This window comes from Elaeis guineensis, chromosome 2 (assembly GCF_000442705.2).
Source record: "Elaeis guineensis isolate ETL-2024a chromosome 2, EG11, whole genome shotgun sequence".
Classification (NCBI taxonomy): Eukaryota; Viridiplantae; Streptophyta; class Magnoliopsida; order Arecales; family Arecaceae; genus Elaeis; species Elaeis guineensis.
Genome location: NC_025994.2, coordinates 105792835 through 105811070, shown reverse-complemented (window position 1 = coordinate 105811070; position 18236 = coordinate 105792835). Strand labels below are relative to the sequence as shown.

The 18236-nt window shown below is 36.4% G+C and overlaps 1 protein-coding gene across 6 annotated transcripts; it reads right to left on the bottom strand.

The window, feature by feature from the left end:
* Positions 1 to 3309: 3309 nt before the first annotated feature.
* Positions 3310 to 17387, bottom strand: LOC105046304 (uncharacterized). Of its 6 annotated transcripts, none has more exons than XM_073252533.1 (14): positions 16874 to 17387; positions 14604 to 14739; positions 14022 to 14155; positions 13395 to 13439; positions 13279 to 13294; positions 11671 to 11909; positions 11460 to 11571; positions 10483 to 10627; positions 10240 to 10382; positions 7540 to 7709; positions 5740 to 6048; positions 5577 to 5632; positions 5060 to 5274; positions 3310 to 4791 (listed from the first exon to the last, which is right to left on the bottom strand). In XM_073252533.1, exons 1-14 carry the CDS (start codon positions 17087 to 17089, stop codon positions 3599 to 3601), a joined length of 3129 nt encoding a protein of 1042 aa, XP_073108634.1. In that variant the 5' UTR covers positions 17090 to 17387; the 3' UTR covers positions 3310 to 3598. The 6 variants fall into 6 exon arrangements, with proteins under 6 accessions (XP_073108634.1, XP_073108636.1, XP_010923164.1 ...); XM_073252535.1 differs by having other exon boundaries at positions 11671 to 11842; positions 13238 to 13294; positions 16874 to 17052; XM_010924862.4 differs by having other exon boundaries at positions 13238 to 13439.
* Between the last annotated feature and the right edge of the window lie 849 nt (positions 17388 to 18236).

Below are 18236 nucleotides of genomic sequence, written 5' to 3'. Positions count from 1 at the left end.
AAAACTTGACCTAAAAAAGCTGGGAACAACAACCTCAGATGCTGGGACGATCTTCCGACAGAGTCTCCGCACTAAAAGACAAAATAAAAAATGAAAATTTGGTTGAGAGCGACCCTATATATAGGATCCCTCAACGGTCGAGATAAGGGCATTCGAATCGAAGACTTACCAGATAACGACACGTGACAACATCTAGATCGATCATTGATCGGACGGTTCGATGCACCTGCTCTAGATTAAGCCACATCACCCTAATCCGCGTGAACAGCTCCGACACAATAACATTCAGACATGTGGTACATATCAACTTGTCAGGATCATATCGTCCAACGTCAGATCAACTTCTCAAAACGACGTCTGATACTGACATTTGATACCAAATCGTCCTGACAATGTAGCAGGATAAAGATGATTGCACCTACTAAAATGACAAAACAGCCAATTGCCCATACCCCGAAGAAAGTGGCAGCTGAATCAGGGTTCCATGTGATAGAAATAACTCCCTTCATCCAACATGATAGACCACATGACAATATACACGTCGGTTCACCTTGGACTTGGGAGTGGGGGGCAACTGTTGGAGTAAACCGATCGACCCCCGACTTTTGTCACCACGACTCCGACTGTGTATCGACTGAATGTGCAGTCCCGACTCTTCATCAACTAACTGAGCAAATCTCACCGACCTATAATCGGCTGACCGACTAATGTTCAACTACTACCAACCAACAATAGATGACTGAAACCGTTGGCATAACAGAACTACTAGCCGATGAACGCTCATAGATCCTACCGACGTATGATCGGTAATCTATTCAACTTACCATAACCGTTGCAAACAGTTATCGACTACGTGTCACGGCCATTAAGAAAAATTAATGGCCCACTAACTCTATATTTATGGCCCGATGATTTAGCGCCATAAAAAGCGAAATCCCGTACTCGACAGTTACATGAGATTCATCTATAAAAAGGGGGTAAGGAAACAGTACTGGTAAGCCACTTCGAGATCAAAACTCTGTTACTCTCAAATCTACTGTTCACCAATTTTCTCTCTGACTTAAGTATCGAAGGGCCCCCGCCGGACACAACTCCGATCTGTGAGAATGCTGTTTTGCAGGTACTCATTATCGACGACAGGCGATAGAGAGTTGGTAGCAACAGATATAATAGTTCAGCAAGGACCAATCTAATAGATCTTTCTAGGCAACAGCCGACCTAGTAGGTTGTCATGGTCAAGAAATGTAGGATCTTGCAATCTGAAGTTGATTGGTTTAAAGTAGGTTGGCTGTTGAGGTAAAAAGAAATCAGACTGAGGAAGAAGATTTGCTGCTAATCTGATAAATTATAACAGGCGATCATCGTATCTGTCCAATCCAGTAAATACCATCTTCTGTAGCTTGGCTATAATTTGCTTGGCGATGACAAGGTTATTTAGGCCGAGGTTGAGGTACGAATCTATAACAGTATGTATGATTTTTTTTTTTTTGATAAAAAACATCATATAATCATTAAAATAAACATCTGCGGTACGTAGGTATAGCATAGCACTGTTGAGTACAAGAAAAAGAAATGTTGCAGGACAGCAGCCTGGCAGCATAATGAAATAAAGTAAAAACAACAACAGAGCCTGTGACAGCAAATGAACATAAACCAAAAATACAACAGGACCTATGTGTATACATGAAAACTGACAAGTAAAATATATCCATTAGGAGGAAAGTATGGTGAAGTCCGAGCATCCATAGTAATGTTTGAATCCTTATAACGCGAGAACTGATGCAGCTTATCAAGAATAGCATTAGCTTCCAGCAAATATAGTGAGACATGACAATTTGTTGAGATCTTCGTGGAGTATAACCAAGTAATTCAGCTTGTAAATATGTTTGAAGACAGATAAATATGCTCTCTTAAATATTCAAATTTATGAGTATCATTTTAAAATCAATATATATATATATATATATATATCTTCATAAAATATTGGTTTTATCTGTACACCCTTCTCTTTCTTTATTTTTTACATATGTATCTATATCATCTAACGCAGTTAAAAAAAATAACAATCTAAAATTAAAATAATTAAAATATCTTTATATATAGATGTGCAAAAAGAAAAATTTATAAGAGTATATATGTAAATAGTAATTTTATCAGGATATTCACATAAATTTGAGTATTTAGAAAGATATATAATAAAATTATAAATTCTCATTATTACATAATATACATACCCATAACTATATCTATTCTATGCAAATATACAAGCAATCTATCTAACATCAGATTTAGACATTTTTCTCGTAAGCATGTTGTTATATATTAAAAGAAACATAGATGATTGCGATATGTCTATTTTTTATATAAAAAAAATTATTTTGATCTATCATTTAATAAAAAAAATTATCTATATAAATCAATAAATTAAATATATTCATTATTTTAGCTGTGCATATTGGTGCATATGTAAAATTAAATCAATAAAATTACTTTAATTTTAAACCATTAAATTTTTAACGAGATTAGATGATATTGGTGCATATGTAAAAAAAGAAAAAGAAAAAATATATAGATATATATGTATATACAAAATAAGTATTTTACATGAATATATATATATATATATATATATATATATATATATATATATATATATATATATTATTTTTGAAAGAATATTCATGTAAATTTAAATATTTAGGATGATATATACATTAAAAAATTCTCTTTTTGTTTAATGAAAAGAACCACCTCTTTTTCTCGCTATCTACATCTGCAAGCTTGCACACTAATTGTTCACCGAACTTTTAATACACATAGCCACTTTGTCTTGCGGCATTTGGCCCTGATTTTTAGCTGACTCAGTCCAATATAGATACGAGTGATGGAGATGACATGAATTAATTGTGGTCCCATGAACACCACCAGTTGACTGTTTATGGAAGTGCAAAACGTAACATTTCGATGGAGATGTCATGGTAACATATTAGAAATCTACTGATCTTTGCGGATCTTTTAGATCTGTACCAATTAGTACAAGCTCTCCTAATTTCATTTCTTCATAAAGTGCCAGCGAGTCATGGTTCTCCATCCTCCCAAGGGAAATTCACTAAGCAAAGCATTAAGCTTCCTTGGTCCCCTATTATAGCACAACTTGCACAAAATCTGCGGTTGAAGCATCAAAAACCACCACCACACTTTTCAAAGAAAAAACTATAGGCCTTGAAAACTCTTAAAGAAATTTGTGAAAAAACGATGCAGCCAAACCAAGGAACCTTAGGCAAACGAGAGTCGTACTGCACAATGATCTGCAAAACAGGAAGGCTTTGATATTATGGGAATTTGGTTAGCATGCTTCTTTCCCTCGAGCTACTAAACTTCGACATATACCCCTGATACTTAAACCCCTTCGAGATAACTGTCAACCTTCAAAATCTCTCTCTCTCTCTCTCAAAAAAAAAAAAAAAAGGGAAAACCGTCGACCTTCAATATTTACATCACCAGGTACTACTTCAAGGTACCAAGCTCACTTGCCATAAGCACCTCCTCAAACATGCCAATCTTAGCTAGCTATCATGAATGGCAATGGATCAATAAATCACTGGGAAGAGAAAATGGTTTCCAGGTCTTTGTACAATCCTCTTGATTTTGCCTTGGAGTCCCCCCTTGCCTTGGCGTCTGCTGATGATGCCACAGAAGAGCTTCTACTCCTCTTACCCGTCCAGAACCCACTTCTCTGATGATGAGTGCTGCTCGATGGGTCATTTGGGGCTCCTGCATCTTCTCTACTGAAGCTCGCCTTTGCCAGTTCTCTCAGTTGTCTCAGCCATGACCTCTCAGTCGTCCCCAAACTCCTTTGGGTCCGACCGCTCGGTGAAATTGTAAGTCCCGTATCTCCTTCTACATGACTCGAGGATAACTGCTCGTTCAGATCTGTTAGCAGCGTCGCAGGAAGCACGATTAGCAGAAGTCCACTGAGAGCTATCTTTAGACCTGAAGAGAACGAGTTCTTGACTGGGCTCAGCCGAAGGACCTGTCTGTACAATGCATACCATTCATTGAGCATTTGAGCGGTAAAGCCGACCATGAATACAGCCAACATGAAGAATCCTACTCTCCTCTCACCAGCATCAGAGAAATCCCGATCTCGGAGAATAAGACATGCTCCAAAGATGCCCACTTCACTGGCTACCGAGATGATCTCCACAAACTGCACTTTCTTCTTTATAAAGGGCTTTTTCAATACAAGGAAGAACAGCTGGAATGATGTCATGGATAAAACAATGATTGTTGGAATCCTAGAAGAACTGTTCGATGAGTAGGCTCCTGCTATGATTCCAAGAGAGACGCGTTTGATGGACTCCAGAAAGGTGTAATAGATTCTGAGGATGCCGAAGAGCTTCTGGATGAAAGGAGCTTCCGCATCTTCGGTTTCGTCTTCAGAAGCAATAATTCGGTCGTCACGTTTCCCTTGACTCCCCCCACCAGAGATCTGTGACAGCATGTACTTGGGTGGGCCTCTGAGGTCCTCAAACAATGGACCTAGTTTCGTTAGATAGACTGAGTTTGCTTGGTCCTTCCAAGACCACTGGCCTCTTTTACCAGGTCCTAGAGTTACCCGGACAAGTTCTTGGTACCAATGAAACTTCTGCCCTTCTTGATGAACTTCTTTGTACTGAAGAAGCTTACCCATTGTGATGCCAAGTGAGAGGAACAAGAGCAAGGATATAAGAAGAAAAGCTGATATGCCCAGGAATGCAATTCCAACCACGGCACCTCCAGTAGTTTTCCCTTGAATTGAGAAGAAGAAGAAGAAGAAGAAACTAATGTGTCAGAATCATCGTGATAAACTGTGAAGAATAAGAAGCTATTTTAGATAGTTCAAAATGGGTATACATCATTCAGCTTTCTTCATGGGCTAAAATGACTGGTTTTATATATCCATATATAGACATACACATCCGAATACTAAATTTTCTTGAGGAAATGAAACTATCAACTTAATGTCCTTTCAAGATGTGCATATATCGGTTGTGTTTCTACATTACTTGGAATTTACCTCTGATTATCGCCACAGATGCCTGGCATGTACATGGCAATGCGAGAAATATCAAAAATATTTCAAATCTTGGAAATACAAGTGCTCCAAACTCTTTCTGTTTCTCTGAATTCTTCCTTTTAAATTTCAAAATCCAAAGAATTGCAGCATGAAGCAGAACTAAACCACCACTGAATACAGCTAACCAGAACATGTTTCGACCGAAATACTTCCACCTATGACAATGAAATCAGGCTGAATTTATTAAAATATCTCATCCAATATCGCTAATATGTGCTATCGATGACCAGTTTTCATTCTCAGATAATTTGATGTTTCCTCTCTCTCTGTATGAAAGCATATAAACATGTAGAAATGAAGTGTATTTGGTTAGTTTCATGAAATGCCCTTGTTTTTTTTCTCTTGTTTCTCTTCTAGTAGTTTTTGTGATAAAACAAATCCAGTTTGCAGAGGAAATAAAGCACAAATACGGGATAGAAGAAAAGGGTACACAATGCTTGATCTCAGATCAACTTACCCATTTGAGTTATGTGAATCTGTAATAAATTCAGCCACAGGTTTCATATTTTGGTTCTGCAAGTACAATGACCAGAATAATTCCACAAATTTCAATGTTACCATATATACTCAGTGTTATGGACTGATATACATGAATAAGAAAGAGGGACGGAATTTCCTACCTCAAGAAATGATCTGTATTCCACTGCAGTAAGTGGAATTCCATATAATGAGTTATCAGCTTCCAATTTTCCCTCTATCCCCAATGAGGATTTGTAAATACTCAGGTTGCTTCTTTCCAGTAGTCTAGAGTATGCGTTAGCTGGAAAGCTTGATTCCTCCATAAATGAATTGGTGGCACCAGTTTCCCATGGAAGACAAAAGTATGGGATGCTCCACTCTATACCCCTAGCAAATTCATAATATTCAATTGGTATGGTCACTGCTAACCATCTAGATAGAGCAAAGACCTGGATGTGGCATGCGATTCTCTGTAAAAAACACAGAATATTTAAAGTAAAAGTATTTAGTTTCTTCAAAAAGCTGACAATCTCTTCAAATATCATTATATTAAGTGAGTTTTTCTTCTCCAGGGAAAAGGAGTGGACATGCCTCCGAGAGCACAATCAGTAATAGGTACTTCAATAGAATACACTTCAAGCTTTTCTCATTACGATATGAATATTGTGAAACTACAATAACATTCTTTTATTGTCATTCACCTTATGTTGATTAAAAAGCTTAAGCTAATAGGAAAACGGTCATCAATGTATATCAAGCTCAAACTGCCACTCACGTGCAGCCTGGACCCCACTGAGTTACAAACAATCAAGAATCAGGAAAACAAACAAACTGGGGGAAAATATTGGATCTCTTTGGAATACTTAACATAGCTTAACACTACCTTTTTCTTATATGTTCAATTGCGATTATATAGTTTCAGAAATCTTCAAGAAAGACAAAATAAAAATGATAATGTGCTTCTCAGACACCAAGAGTTTGACAGGAAAAAAGGAGATCTGCATCCTAATTGGTCAAAGAATTAAAGTTGATAAAAATCATTACTTTTTACTTTTAAAATACCAAAATTTAACATTCTCCTCCCCCCCCCAAAAAAAAAAAAGAAAAAGAAAACAACATTTAGCATTTCTGAGGTGTAGCAAGCTCAACTTCCATTATATCTAATCTTGGCCTTTAATCACAGCATCACAACTTGAAACAACTTTTTTCTGGTATGTTCCTAATACAACTAGAAGTCACACTAGATCAATTTAATTCAATAATAAAAACAACATCAAGCACTAGTAAAATAACACACAAACTAAAAAATATAAATCATGAAACCCACTCCTCCCACTCAAAAATCCCACTCTCTAGAGAGAGAGAGGGAGGGAGAGGAAAATATGAAGTTTCTAACTAATTTTTCCTGTTGTGGAAAAGATCATTATGGGCCCTTCTCTGATGCATGTGATTTTAATCTCCAATAACTCCAATAGCCATTCAACCAGTAGTTTGTGATGATCATTCTTTTCTGGAGGGAATAATGCATTGAATAATAGATCAGTCCCAATTTTCTAGTATACTGGTTGCAGCCCATTAACATTTTTTGCCTCTTTGTGCTCATAAATGCTGTTAATTAGGGTATAAGAATCAAGGATTAAAGTGCCACTTGCTATGCCCATGCAGTATGCTTGTCATAATGTATGATGTAGAGAATTAGCATGAACCATAACACAGCAAAATCAAATCTAGAAAATGGTTTCGCACTGCAACAAGCATTCCAACGAATTAATTGGATTCATATTGTAAGTAGTTCAAACCAAAGGGAATTGCAGACAAAACAGCCAAATTGCAGACAAAACAGCCAATTCATAATTAAGCTAAAAATGAATTGCAATATATCATAAGTACTTTATCTGAAGACCATATAGTTGAAAGTAACTCAAGAGTCCTGTTAATGTTAGATAAATTCAGTATCCTACCAGGAGATTTCTTGATGGTTTAGATATAAAATAAGCAGTTGGTCTTGAAAATGCTCCGGATGATAGAAGACTTGCAGTAGAAACAGTGAGGAGTGCTGCAGCTAATGATGCTGCAGCATATGTAGCAGTAACAATGATAGAAACCAGTGAAGACATTATGGGTACAGAATCTGTTACATGCAAACACACGATTTTAACTGACTGCGCCAAAAGAGAAGCATAAACAGAATATGCTAGTCACTCTACTAATTATATGTCATTATGTTTCAAATTTAGAAATCTGCATGCTGAGAGGAAATCACACAACATAAAGGCCTGTCATTTGGATTAAGAAAGGCATGGTTTTGAGAGTTCTTAGTAATCGATTATAACAAGTATCAATCTTTCACCAGTCAATATAAACATAGTGATAACAGTAAAAGTTCTAACAGGATATAAAAGTTCCAACAGGATACTGTTATTGTTACTACAAACATAACAATCACAGCAATCTTGATGATTAAGTTTACATATCACACATAAGTATATGATTGTTCAGGTATGCTTGCAATTACCACAAACAAAGTAATCACAGCAATCTTGACAAGTTTACATATCACGCATAGGTATATGATTGTTCGGGTATGCTTGCACTAGTCAGAAAGAATTACATGTCAAGGGAGAAGAAAAGAAAAGCAAAACATACCATGCACATTTGTGTTATGAACATCAATCTTCAACAATATTAACAGAGTTATATGGGTTCAGGAACTTGCTGCACAGGTTGCCTAAACTGAAGATATCAGTGATACTAACCAACCTAGGTAAAGAATGTAGATGAAATGACATGCTTGTTATCAGAACAAAATGAAATAAGTGAATGTAAAATACGCAATGTGAGCAAAAAATACTTCTGGTCTTCAAAATAGTTTTTCCTGAGTATATTTTTAATGCTAAAAGCCAACAAATTTGAGGACTCAAAATGGGTATTATATGTTGTAACCAATCCAATGAAAAAGACTTTAATGTTTCTGTTGGAATCCAAAATCCCCGTGTTTGTTGCTAAAATCAGACCTCACGGCCTGTCGGTAGATGTAAATTGCTGTTTTTTACACTATTGCGTGAATCTTTGCCAATCAGCTAGTAGCCTTTTTGAGGAACTAAGAGAAATGATATATGGACAAACAATTTGGAAAGGAAAACAGTAGAAATGATGAATGAAGAAAATACAGTGAAAAGAGGGGGATATGAAAGATAAACAAACATTTTGTTTCTAACAGTGGCATGCGTCTCTCTATCTTACTAATATAATATCACCATAACATCTTGATTGGTTGAAGGAATCAAATAGCCCCAAATTTTACCTGTCAAATGTATACAAGAAATAAAGAGCAAACTAAGGCCTGAATAAAGAAAAGAATACAAATTAGGCGGCCTAAGAATCATTTATCAATATCTAAAATTCCAACTTCTAGCAAATTTCAGAACTCCCCATCGAGCTGGTGCAAAGATATCAAAGAAAATGATTTCATATCTATGCAGTAAAGTCTAATGAATTAGCCCATCAAAGAGCTTTAGTGGACATGTCAATCGCTTGACTGGGAAACTAACAGATGACGAGAAGTTATTGTTCGTAATATTTCTGCTGAAAAAAATGATAACCCACATCAATGTTTCCAGTCCTCTCGTCATACTTGGAAATATGTTTGATGGGTAGATATCTTTATTGCATTGAAGGTAACATCTCAGTTAACATTGTTTTTAGCTACAATAATTTATTGGTACCTCATACCAGAGATTTATATCCTACTGAAGACTAAATAAGCAAATATTTTCTGCTTTTACCTTTCCCTGCCACCAAATTTCGATAAACATATGCATGGTTGACCTCCATCGCTGAAGTTCTAACCTAATCTGTGCTTCATTGTGCTTCAATCTGCAAGTGACCATGCATTTTATCTAACTTCATTTCCAAGAACAATTCTATGATATCTCAATCTGTACCAGAACATCTTGGTTATGCTTAACATAAATTAGCATAAGCTCACAACAAATGCAATGACAACTCCCGTAATGGCCGAAAAACCACCAGTCTATGATACAGCCTTTCAATGCATTTGAAACTTCTATTTTTATGCATAAGTTTTGTTTGGAGTGGTTTTAGAAACCATCCTATCAACAGGGATGATTCCACAGGTGATGATTGAACATAATCATCAAGCAAGATCTTATGTCTTAAGAGGAACTAAAAATGGTGGTAACGAAAGGAGTAAGAGGTTAAAACAAAATCAATAAAATCAGAAAGAATAAAGAGAAAGGTATCACACAAATTCTACCAAAAGGAGCTCACTGTCTTAATTTGACCAAATCTAAGCTGATCAAATGATCGAAATGCCCTTATAAGTTGTTGTAAGTATTGGAAACTAATGCTCAGATGGCACTGGAAATTACAAGGACACCCAATATGATGGCATAACAATGAAAATAAAGAATATATTAGTAGCATTCAATTAAATATTAACATTTCCAAACTTTCTAACTGACTCATCACATTTAATAATTTGAATCTCCAATATTGGAAGTTTGTCGCTTTGTGAGCAAAAATTTTAGTTAACCAGCAGAAACTTGAGAAGAAACACAAAAATTGCAGTGGGTAACTAAAAACCTACCACAGCTAGTCATAAGAAAACTTATAAATACAGGACAATTATACATCCTTACAATGCCTCACTTGTAGACGGTTTGATGCTAGGTTCTTGTTTCCAGCAACATCTCCTGTTGTATTTTCCGGAACTTCTACAGATATAATACTATCATCAGCATGAACTTCTATGGTGTATATGCTCTTGCTTATCTCATGGAATCTGGTAAATATGTAAAAAAGATCAGCATTTCACAGTTGTGCTAAACATAACAATGCTGCACATCTTACATTAGGAATATTTGAATAATATAATAGCTTGCCTCTGTATATGCCCTCCATCAACCAATATAGCTGAAGAATTGAAATCAAACACAGGTTTCACAAACTCTATGAATATTGGTATATTGTGTTTTCTGGTCCGCATGTCAGAAGTAGTACTGAGCCTGACAGAAGGCCTTAGAGAATCTATAAAAATACCCATCCACATATCAGAACATGATGACTAAATCATCTAGTACAGGTAAACAATTATAGAATTTTACAGATGAAAAAAGGTAAAATCACCTATTTGTTCAGGGAATGACTAATGCAAAGTCGAAAAGATTGAAAGTTAAGGGTGCCAGATAAGTAACAATTTAACAAGTGATCCTCACCATTTCTCATGAATTCTTGAGCGCTTCAAACCAAAACAGAGCATCGATGAGCTAAACTAAAAAAATCTTGCTGGCGTATTTAGTTATACATTCTTTAAAATATTGATAAGTTTTTGAAATATACACCTAATTTTTCCTTTAGTAGTTTAGTTGTGCAACTATATCGTGAAATACAAAGAATGCTTCTTTGTATTTGTAACATATTTATTCCATCCTTATTTATTAAAATGGTATCATCTATAATCATAATTTTTTCACAAAGTTTCCATCAAAACTTTTCCCCTTTCTGCAATAATACTGAATCTTGATTGTCATAACAAGACAATTAACCACCAAAAATTTAGAAATTTTCTTTACAAACATTTAATAAACACCAAGTCAAAATTAAGGAGAGAAATTCACTTTGAAAAATAAATGGAAGGAATTAATTTGGTATTCTCCTAGTCCAGTAAGCAAAATGAATTTTTAATTTAATTTATCTTCTAGCCCAACAAAAATAAAGATTCATCTGACAAATTTTTGATATCTAGACTAGTAATCTAAAGTACAAACAAAATAAATCCCCCTGCAGAAATGTTTAGTTCAGATCTAGTTTCTTAGATTTATAAATAAATTCCAGTTCTAATGACAATAATAGAATTTACCATAAAGAAAGGTGACTGGATCTGACGGAATAATCGGCGTCCCTTGTCTGCTGATTATAGAGCTACTTTGACAAGTTATAGTGACAATAGCCATGCTCGATATGTTATGCACCTGAAAGAAGAAAATGCGCAAATCAGATATACATTCTTAAGATATTCAGGTATACTATCTAAAACTACTCTTGGGTGATCTAAAAATGGAATAACTTACTACATAACCAAACCGGTGGTTGCCAAAGGTATTTCTATTAGTAGGAGAAAGTAAACCACTACTCAAATGAAGGACACCTAATATTTCTTCAGATGAATTGAGGACTGGCTCCGAGAAAGACAAATAGATCCGTAGGTTCTTTTCATTGTTGGTTGCTTCAACTGTCCTTATCCTGCGATCAAGTTGAAGTAATTTTTTTGGGATGTGGGTTGTCAAGTTCATAAAGACATTTCTTCTATCTGTTCGGTCCAAAATAAAAACAGAAAATCTGTCAAAAAGCACTGCCATGAGAATGCAGAATTGGAAGCATATCCTTAACACATTCGTGATATCAACTAATCATGCTAAAACCAAACATTTAAATATTGGACATTTTGCCCATGCCACCCATGGACCAGTATTCAGAACTTTGAATGCTGTGCTAAGTGCTGATACAGCATGCACCAACACAAAGATATAAGCAATTTTGTAATAAGATCTGCAGCCAGGGAATATCTAATATTTGCTTTGTTCTGATACTATTTTATAGTAGTGTATAGATATGTTTTAAAAAGATTAGTACTTTAACTGATCATAGACATTATATCATTATAAAGCATATTGCATATCAATGCTGATGATGTTTAACATAAGCATATAAAGTATAAACTATTAATTTATTTTATAAACTAGTTTTTCATAACTAGTAGTTTATGATATAATCCGGTAAAACTTAACGTGTTTACTCAATAATAGCACAATAAGCTAAAATTCCATGATAAAATTTATAAGGCGATACACAGCTGCATTACATTGTCGGTGTTATACATGCACTACAACATCGTAGGAAGCTGATATACTGCTACTACTGAAGAAACTATGAATTACACTAATTTTATGTCTCTGCTTAAAATGATGATTAGATAACCAATCCATAGATCAGGCCTTCAGATCCCAGATGAAGACCAAAAAAAAGCTTGGGCCAGCCTCAAACAAAATGAGGCTATTCAAGAGAGTTCCGTTGAAAGAAGAAAACAAAGTACAATGTACCATTATATATTGGTCTGTCTCTTGGACATTGAAAGGACAAAACTACACAAGCTATGCAATGGTCCTTGACATTTAACGGTATCGAGCAAGCATTCTATGCACCATGCTCATAATTTATTGATGCGGCATGATATTTTTTTTGGTACACATAGCATGATACACGACATGATATGGTAGGGTGTCAACCAAGTACCAACACTTTGATCCTTGGCAAGGACAAGAAGAATTCCTGTCCGATTAGAAAAATTGTTTTATTACCATTTTTTGCCAAATAACTTTAGACTGCTAATCTATATGGGAATACATTCCTTTTCTACAAATCTAGCATCCTAAATATTGTTCACAAAGTTAACAAACGAAAATGAGAAAGCACCAAGCATAACCTCTTGAAGGTCCAGAATAAAAAAAGATAGAATGCAGGTATATAGGCCCATACAGGCACAAATTAATCGAAACTGTTTGAACTTTATTCAGATTTCACTAAGGAAAATTGCTGATTCTCTGATTTGGTTCAATTAAATGAAGCAATGTGACGTACCAAAATGTAAAACAAAACTTGAATTTGATGTTCTTGTAAACCTGTTTCCAGCAGTGTCTGTACAAAAGCTCTTATCCATTACCAATACCAACCGTCCATACTGTATATCAGTAGATATACTAACAATAAGGGAAAATTCCAAGTCGGGCTGAAGCACCTTGAGAGTAGATGGTATAACATGAGCAGCTCCATAAACAAGAAGCTATATAAAAAATAAACAGGTAGATATTAGGGAAAATCAGATATGTTCCATTCAGTCAAACCAAACTCAAGCATCTAGAATCATATAGAAGTACGTCTTGAAAGCAAAGCTATATAACAGTTTAGGGATTTGGTAATTTAAGATGATTAAGGCAAAACAATTTTCTACTTCAACAGTAATGGATACGTTCCAAGCTTCAAAGTTTGAGCAAAAACAAGACAACAGCATAGACTTTAGTGCTTCTTATACATATATATTTCCTAAAAAATTAGAAACCTCATAGAACATATGAGTAGCTTTGTTCTAATCTAATAATTTGTTAGAATGAACTCAAAATATTAAAGCAAACAGAGCTTTAGCCAGCGGCTGCACCTCTCTTCTGTTGGGAGGAGGTCCCACATTGGAACCATTGGTGATTGTTCCCAAATTCTTGACATGGATAATTATTACATCATTTCTATGAAATGACTGGTGGAGCTCACATCCTTATTTGATACTCTTTTTCTTTTTAGAGAAAAGGAAAACTCAAAAGATTAACTCAATGTTTAGCTTTTCCAGATTTTACATTGTATGCATACTCACATTGCAGTGATCCACAGAGCACCTAAATCCTCCACCCCCAGTGCAAGGTTTGCTAAAAGAAACACGTACAGACACATTTGACGCATTTGTGAAAGATGATTCAGCTGAAACATATGCAGTAGGGGAAACTGTATCTGTGGAATGGAGGCAAAGAAAAGTCAGAAATTTACAGCACCTGAAGTTGATGTGAAGAGGATTTGGGTTTATGTTAACAATAACAACTTAAAAGTTCTTAGTTTACAAAGTGAAGACATAATTTAGGGAGCAAACTATCCACAAAACTACAACATCTTGTCAAAGCATGAACTAAAGGCAATTGGAAAGAACAATTTCTTTTTTCAAAATGTGCAGAACATGCAAACAAAGCTTTATTCAACAAGTTTTTCCATTGAAGAGAGAATATTTTATATTGCAGAATCAGCATAACAGAGGGTGTAACACTTCAAATTTGACATGTTCCATTCCAAAGGAAAAAAAAATAAAAGGACTAAATTTCTAGCAAGTGCATATTTTGGTATTTTACATGTTAGTAATAACCAACTATACAAAATTCAGAAAGGATGAAAAGGGCAGTTTCTTAACCAACAGTCCAGTTATAACTAGCACAGCGAACTCCTTGAGATTCATTGATGCAGACTTCAAAGGTGTGGTTTCCATCATGTAAGCCCGTGTATGTAACTTCTCTTGATTCACAACTTGAGGAACTGTAGTTGTCTAACTGCATTCATGTGCATGTGGTCAAAGTTAGATAAAATAATTGAACTTGTAGAACATCATCGCACAAGATTATTGGTTTTATTGATGGGGGTTCTTAGTTAGGATTTGGGAGGAATAATATCTGGATATGAAATTCTAATTCCAAACTAGGCATGCTTGAAAGATAAGGATGATGATACATCTTCTGGATTCTTTGACCCATTTTGTGGTGCTGAGATTATTCAATGTTTCAAAAATTTACATAACCAAATCTTAAAATCAAGAAAGTTAAATACATGCTCAGAAATTTAATTAGATTTATATGTACAGCTAATTTTGCCTAATGTCTTTTGTTAAATGCTACAAGAATGAATCATCAATGCAAGTGTGTGATTAACACCAATACCAGAGATTTGGACATGTGGAGAAAGGTACGATAGCCATTAATGGGTCCAAGATCTTTATACTACGAGACAAATAAGCAAGAGTAGTAGGTAATACGAGTTTTTAGTATCTTTCTTTGAGAAAATTTATTCATTTGCATCATAAGCTCACAAGCAAAATCATTAAGTAGAGACTGAAATGACATCTTGAAAACTTGCCATGGAACAAACGTTGGTATCCAAATACCTTAATATCATTTAATTTCTAGTCCCACCCATAATGAACTTAAGTCTATAAATCAAATGTTCTTCATACATCCTTTGAGAGCATTCTGGCTCCAGCCCTCAAATTAATACCAGGCCTCAATCAGGAAAATGGATATTGTAGATATACCATGTGAGAAACAGAAAGATGTATAGAGCTTGAGGTAATAATTCAGTAAATCACTGTAGTTTTCATGAATAAAGAAAATCTCATAATCAACTATTAATTATTCCGAACAGTCACATCTTTCCCTTCTTGTTTTCTTTCTAATGTTATACAGCAGAGGCTTCATTGTAAATTTGCAGCGTGATTTTGTTCATGGCAAACTTATTCATAGTACTGCATAATATTCCTTTCATCTATCTAATTCTTATTCCACATTCCTTTTCCCTTTTACTTGTTGACCTCTGACATTTTTACCAATATTAAGATTTATAATTTGTATGATTTTCCAAATTAGTCATAGATTGCACACTTTTGGACAGTGCATTTTATTTCAGTTGAAAAGTTGTAATAAATATTAATAAAAGAAACCACTCCAGGAATAGCAAAACATCAAATTCTTGCTTCTAGGAGAAGAGTGACTTCATTACCCTTTACGATTCCATATTTCCAGGAGCGGACCAACTTGAGAGACAGGAGCAAGGAGAGAAAATGATGGCAATCAAATGTAGCTAAAGGAAGATTCAATGAATATGAACGTATTCACAGAACAGAAAAGTTGTAGAACTGAACATAAATTTTGCCAACAATAACTGTGTGCCTTAAAGGACTAGGCATTCCAACTGCTCATGCAAGGCAACTGAAACACAATAATGCAGTTAGGTTGATGTTTGTCAAACCCAAAAATGACTACCATTGTCTATGTCTTTGCGTCCAAAAATATTATTCAACCGACACGAAGAAAATACTCGGTCGTCCAGTTCCACCCACATGAGCGGGCATGCATAATATGTTTCCATATGCGCTCACCTCTCCTCAAACAGCATGCAAATGCACAGTTGGTATCATTATCAAATTTCCTAGCACAAGCATTAGAAAATAAAATTCTTAAGAAAACAAACAATTACAAAGGACAAAGTCAACGCTCAAACAGCCAGCTTGGATTCTTCCTTGCAGTGAATTGGGTATAATAGCATAAACTGAATGTAAGAACTCAGAGAATTTTCACGAGAAATTCAGTTAAGTCTTTGGCAGAAACGATAGCGCCTTTGAGATGTAGTTAACTCGTTTTACTTAAATTTCAAGTTTATTGCTGGGCCAGCTTCAGAAATCACCCGACTCTGAATCAATAAAGCTAACGCTTCAATAATTTGTTCGTCATCTCAATATCATAAAATTTGAGCCTTCTCAACAAGAGGAGCAAGAAATAATAGGCACATACTATGACAACTCTCGAGCTTTGAAAATATACTCGAAGTAAAGCATCTAACTTCTAATCGAACAAAAAAGAGAAGAAACCAAGTTCTTTGACTTCAGCGTGTGGAAATGGAGTTGGGCGAACAAACCTTGCAGTCGATACCACATTCGGTGCACAAATCTCCATTCCTCCCCCCCAAAACCTCGAAGCCAAATGTGGCCGAGGATAAAGCCGAGAATGGCGGAGGCGCCTCCAGGAACTTCACAGCAGTGGCATTACCCTCGCCACCATGGACTTCCAGAGGCACCACGAGGACGGTGATTCCAGCAAGCCAAGAGAGCAGAGCAGCCCTGCTCCACCCCATCCTCACAGACGCTCGCTCCCGCTGCTGTTGGGGCTGCCGGGAGTGTGCGATGTAGAGGAGAGCCGAGTGCCCCACCAAGGAGCCCCTCCGTGGTACCTAGGCAAAGGCTTTTTGGACTGCCGGGCCCTTCCCGGAATTGTGAAGGGAGGGAAGTGGAGAAAGGGAAGACAATGACAGCTAGGCTGTGGGTCTCTCAGTGGGGAAAGGCACGCTTAGAGCAATGAATGCATGGCTTTTTGTCTGACGAGTCTGTTGTTTCTTGCCGAGGCCAAAGACGGAGGGGGTGGGGGGGGGGGGGGGTGGCGAGGGGCAGAGGCTAGAGTAGTGAGAGCTAGTAAGCTCTCGTGGGGTTAAAGATGGGGGGTGGTTGGCTGTGAGGAGTTTGGTGCAGATACTGCACATGGCACTGGCTGAGCCTCTGGTGTTTCTATCCTTACTTTATTACCACTGGCTCGAGGAAATAGGGCTGGGAGCACGCAAAGTAATTAAGGTGCGGTCGCCATTAAGTAACCTGCTAAATCTAGTAGTTGTTATTTGTTACTGAAGAGTTATATATATAAGCTCTCTAGATCTACCGCTAGCTTGAGCATTATTAATTTCCTCCCACCACGAGGGAGAGGAGCCTTTTTTGTGTGTGGGGCGTGTACGGGTAACGGGAGTTGCATAGCATCGCGCGCTTTTTCTAGTTGACGCATACTGCAATTCAGCACAATCTGGCATCATCCAGCGGCACCATGGGGAATCGGAGAACGCTAGTAGACTCGTGCTCGTTATATATTCATGGCAAACACTATGGGGATGCTAAATGATAGATGTTTCCTATTCTTTCACGGTGGAGGCCATATTCTCATGCTACTGATGTTCATATACCAGAGCAAGGGAAAGGGGTCAAGATTTCAATTCGAGAAGAACGGATCTGTCATCCGTGTAAAAAATAATGATAATAATAATAATATATCTAGAACAAGAGACCAAGGTGGAACAGATGTGCAGTAAAAGCACCTCTTGCCCCTGGTGGATTCACTACGTCCATCCCCTGCCACTATGATAAAGGTTCCCTACTTTATATGGACCAAAGGAGGGTGGAGGCCATTGTACTACCACCTGCGGCTTTTGCTTTTCAACTCCGGAACCTCACAAACGTACA

Coding starts and splice junctions, on each gene's coding strand:
- LOC105046304 (XM_010924862.4), bottom strand. CDS start 17,089: ATGGGGTGGAGCAGGGCTGCTCTGCTCTCTTGGCTTGCTGGAATCACC. Junction 5,633..5,739: donor AATACAGATCATTTCTTGAG/GTAGGAAATTCC, acceptor TTGTACTTGCAG/AACCAAAATATGAAACCTGT. Junction 5,275..5,576: donor GATTCACATAACTCAAATGG/GTAAGTTGATCT, acceptor TCATTGTCATAG/GTGGAAGTATTTCGGTCGAA.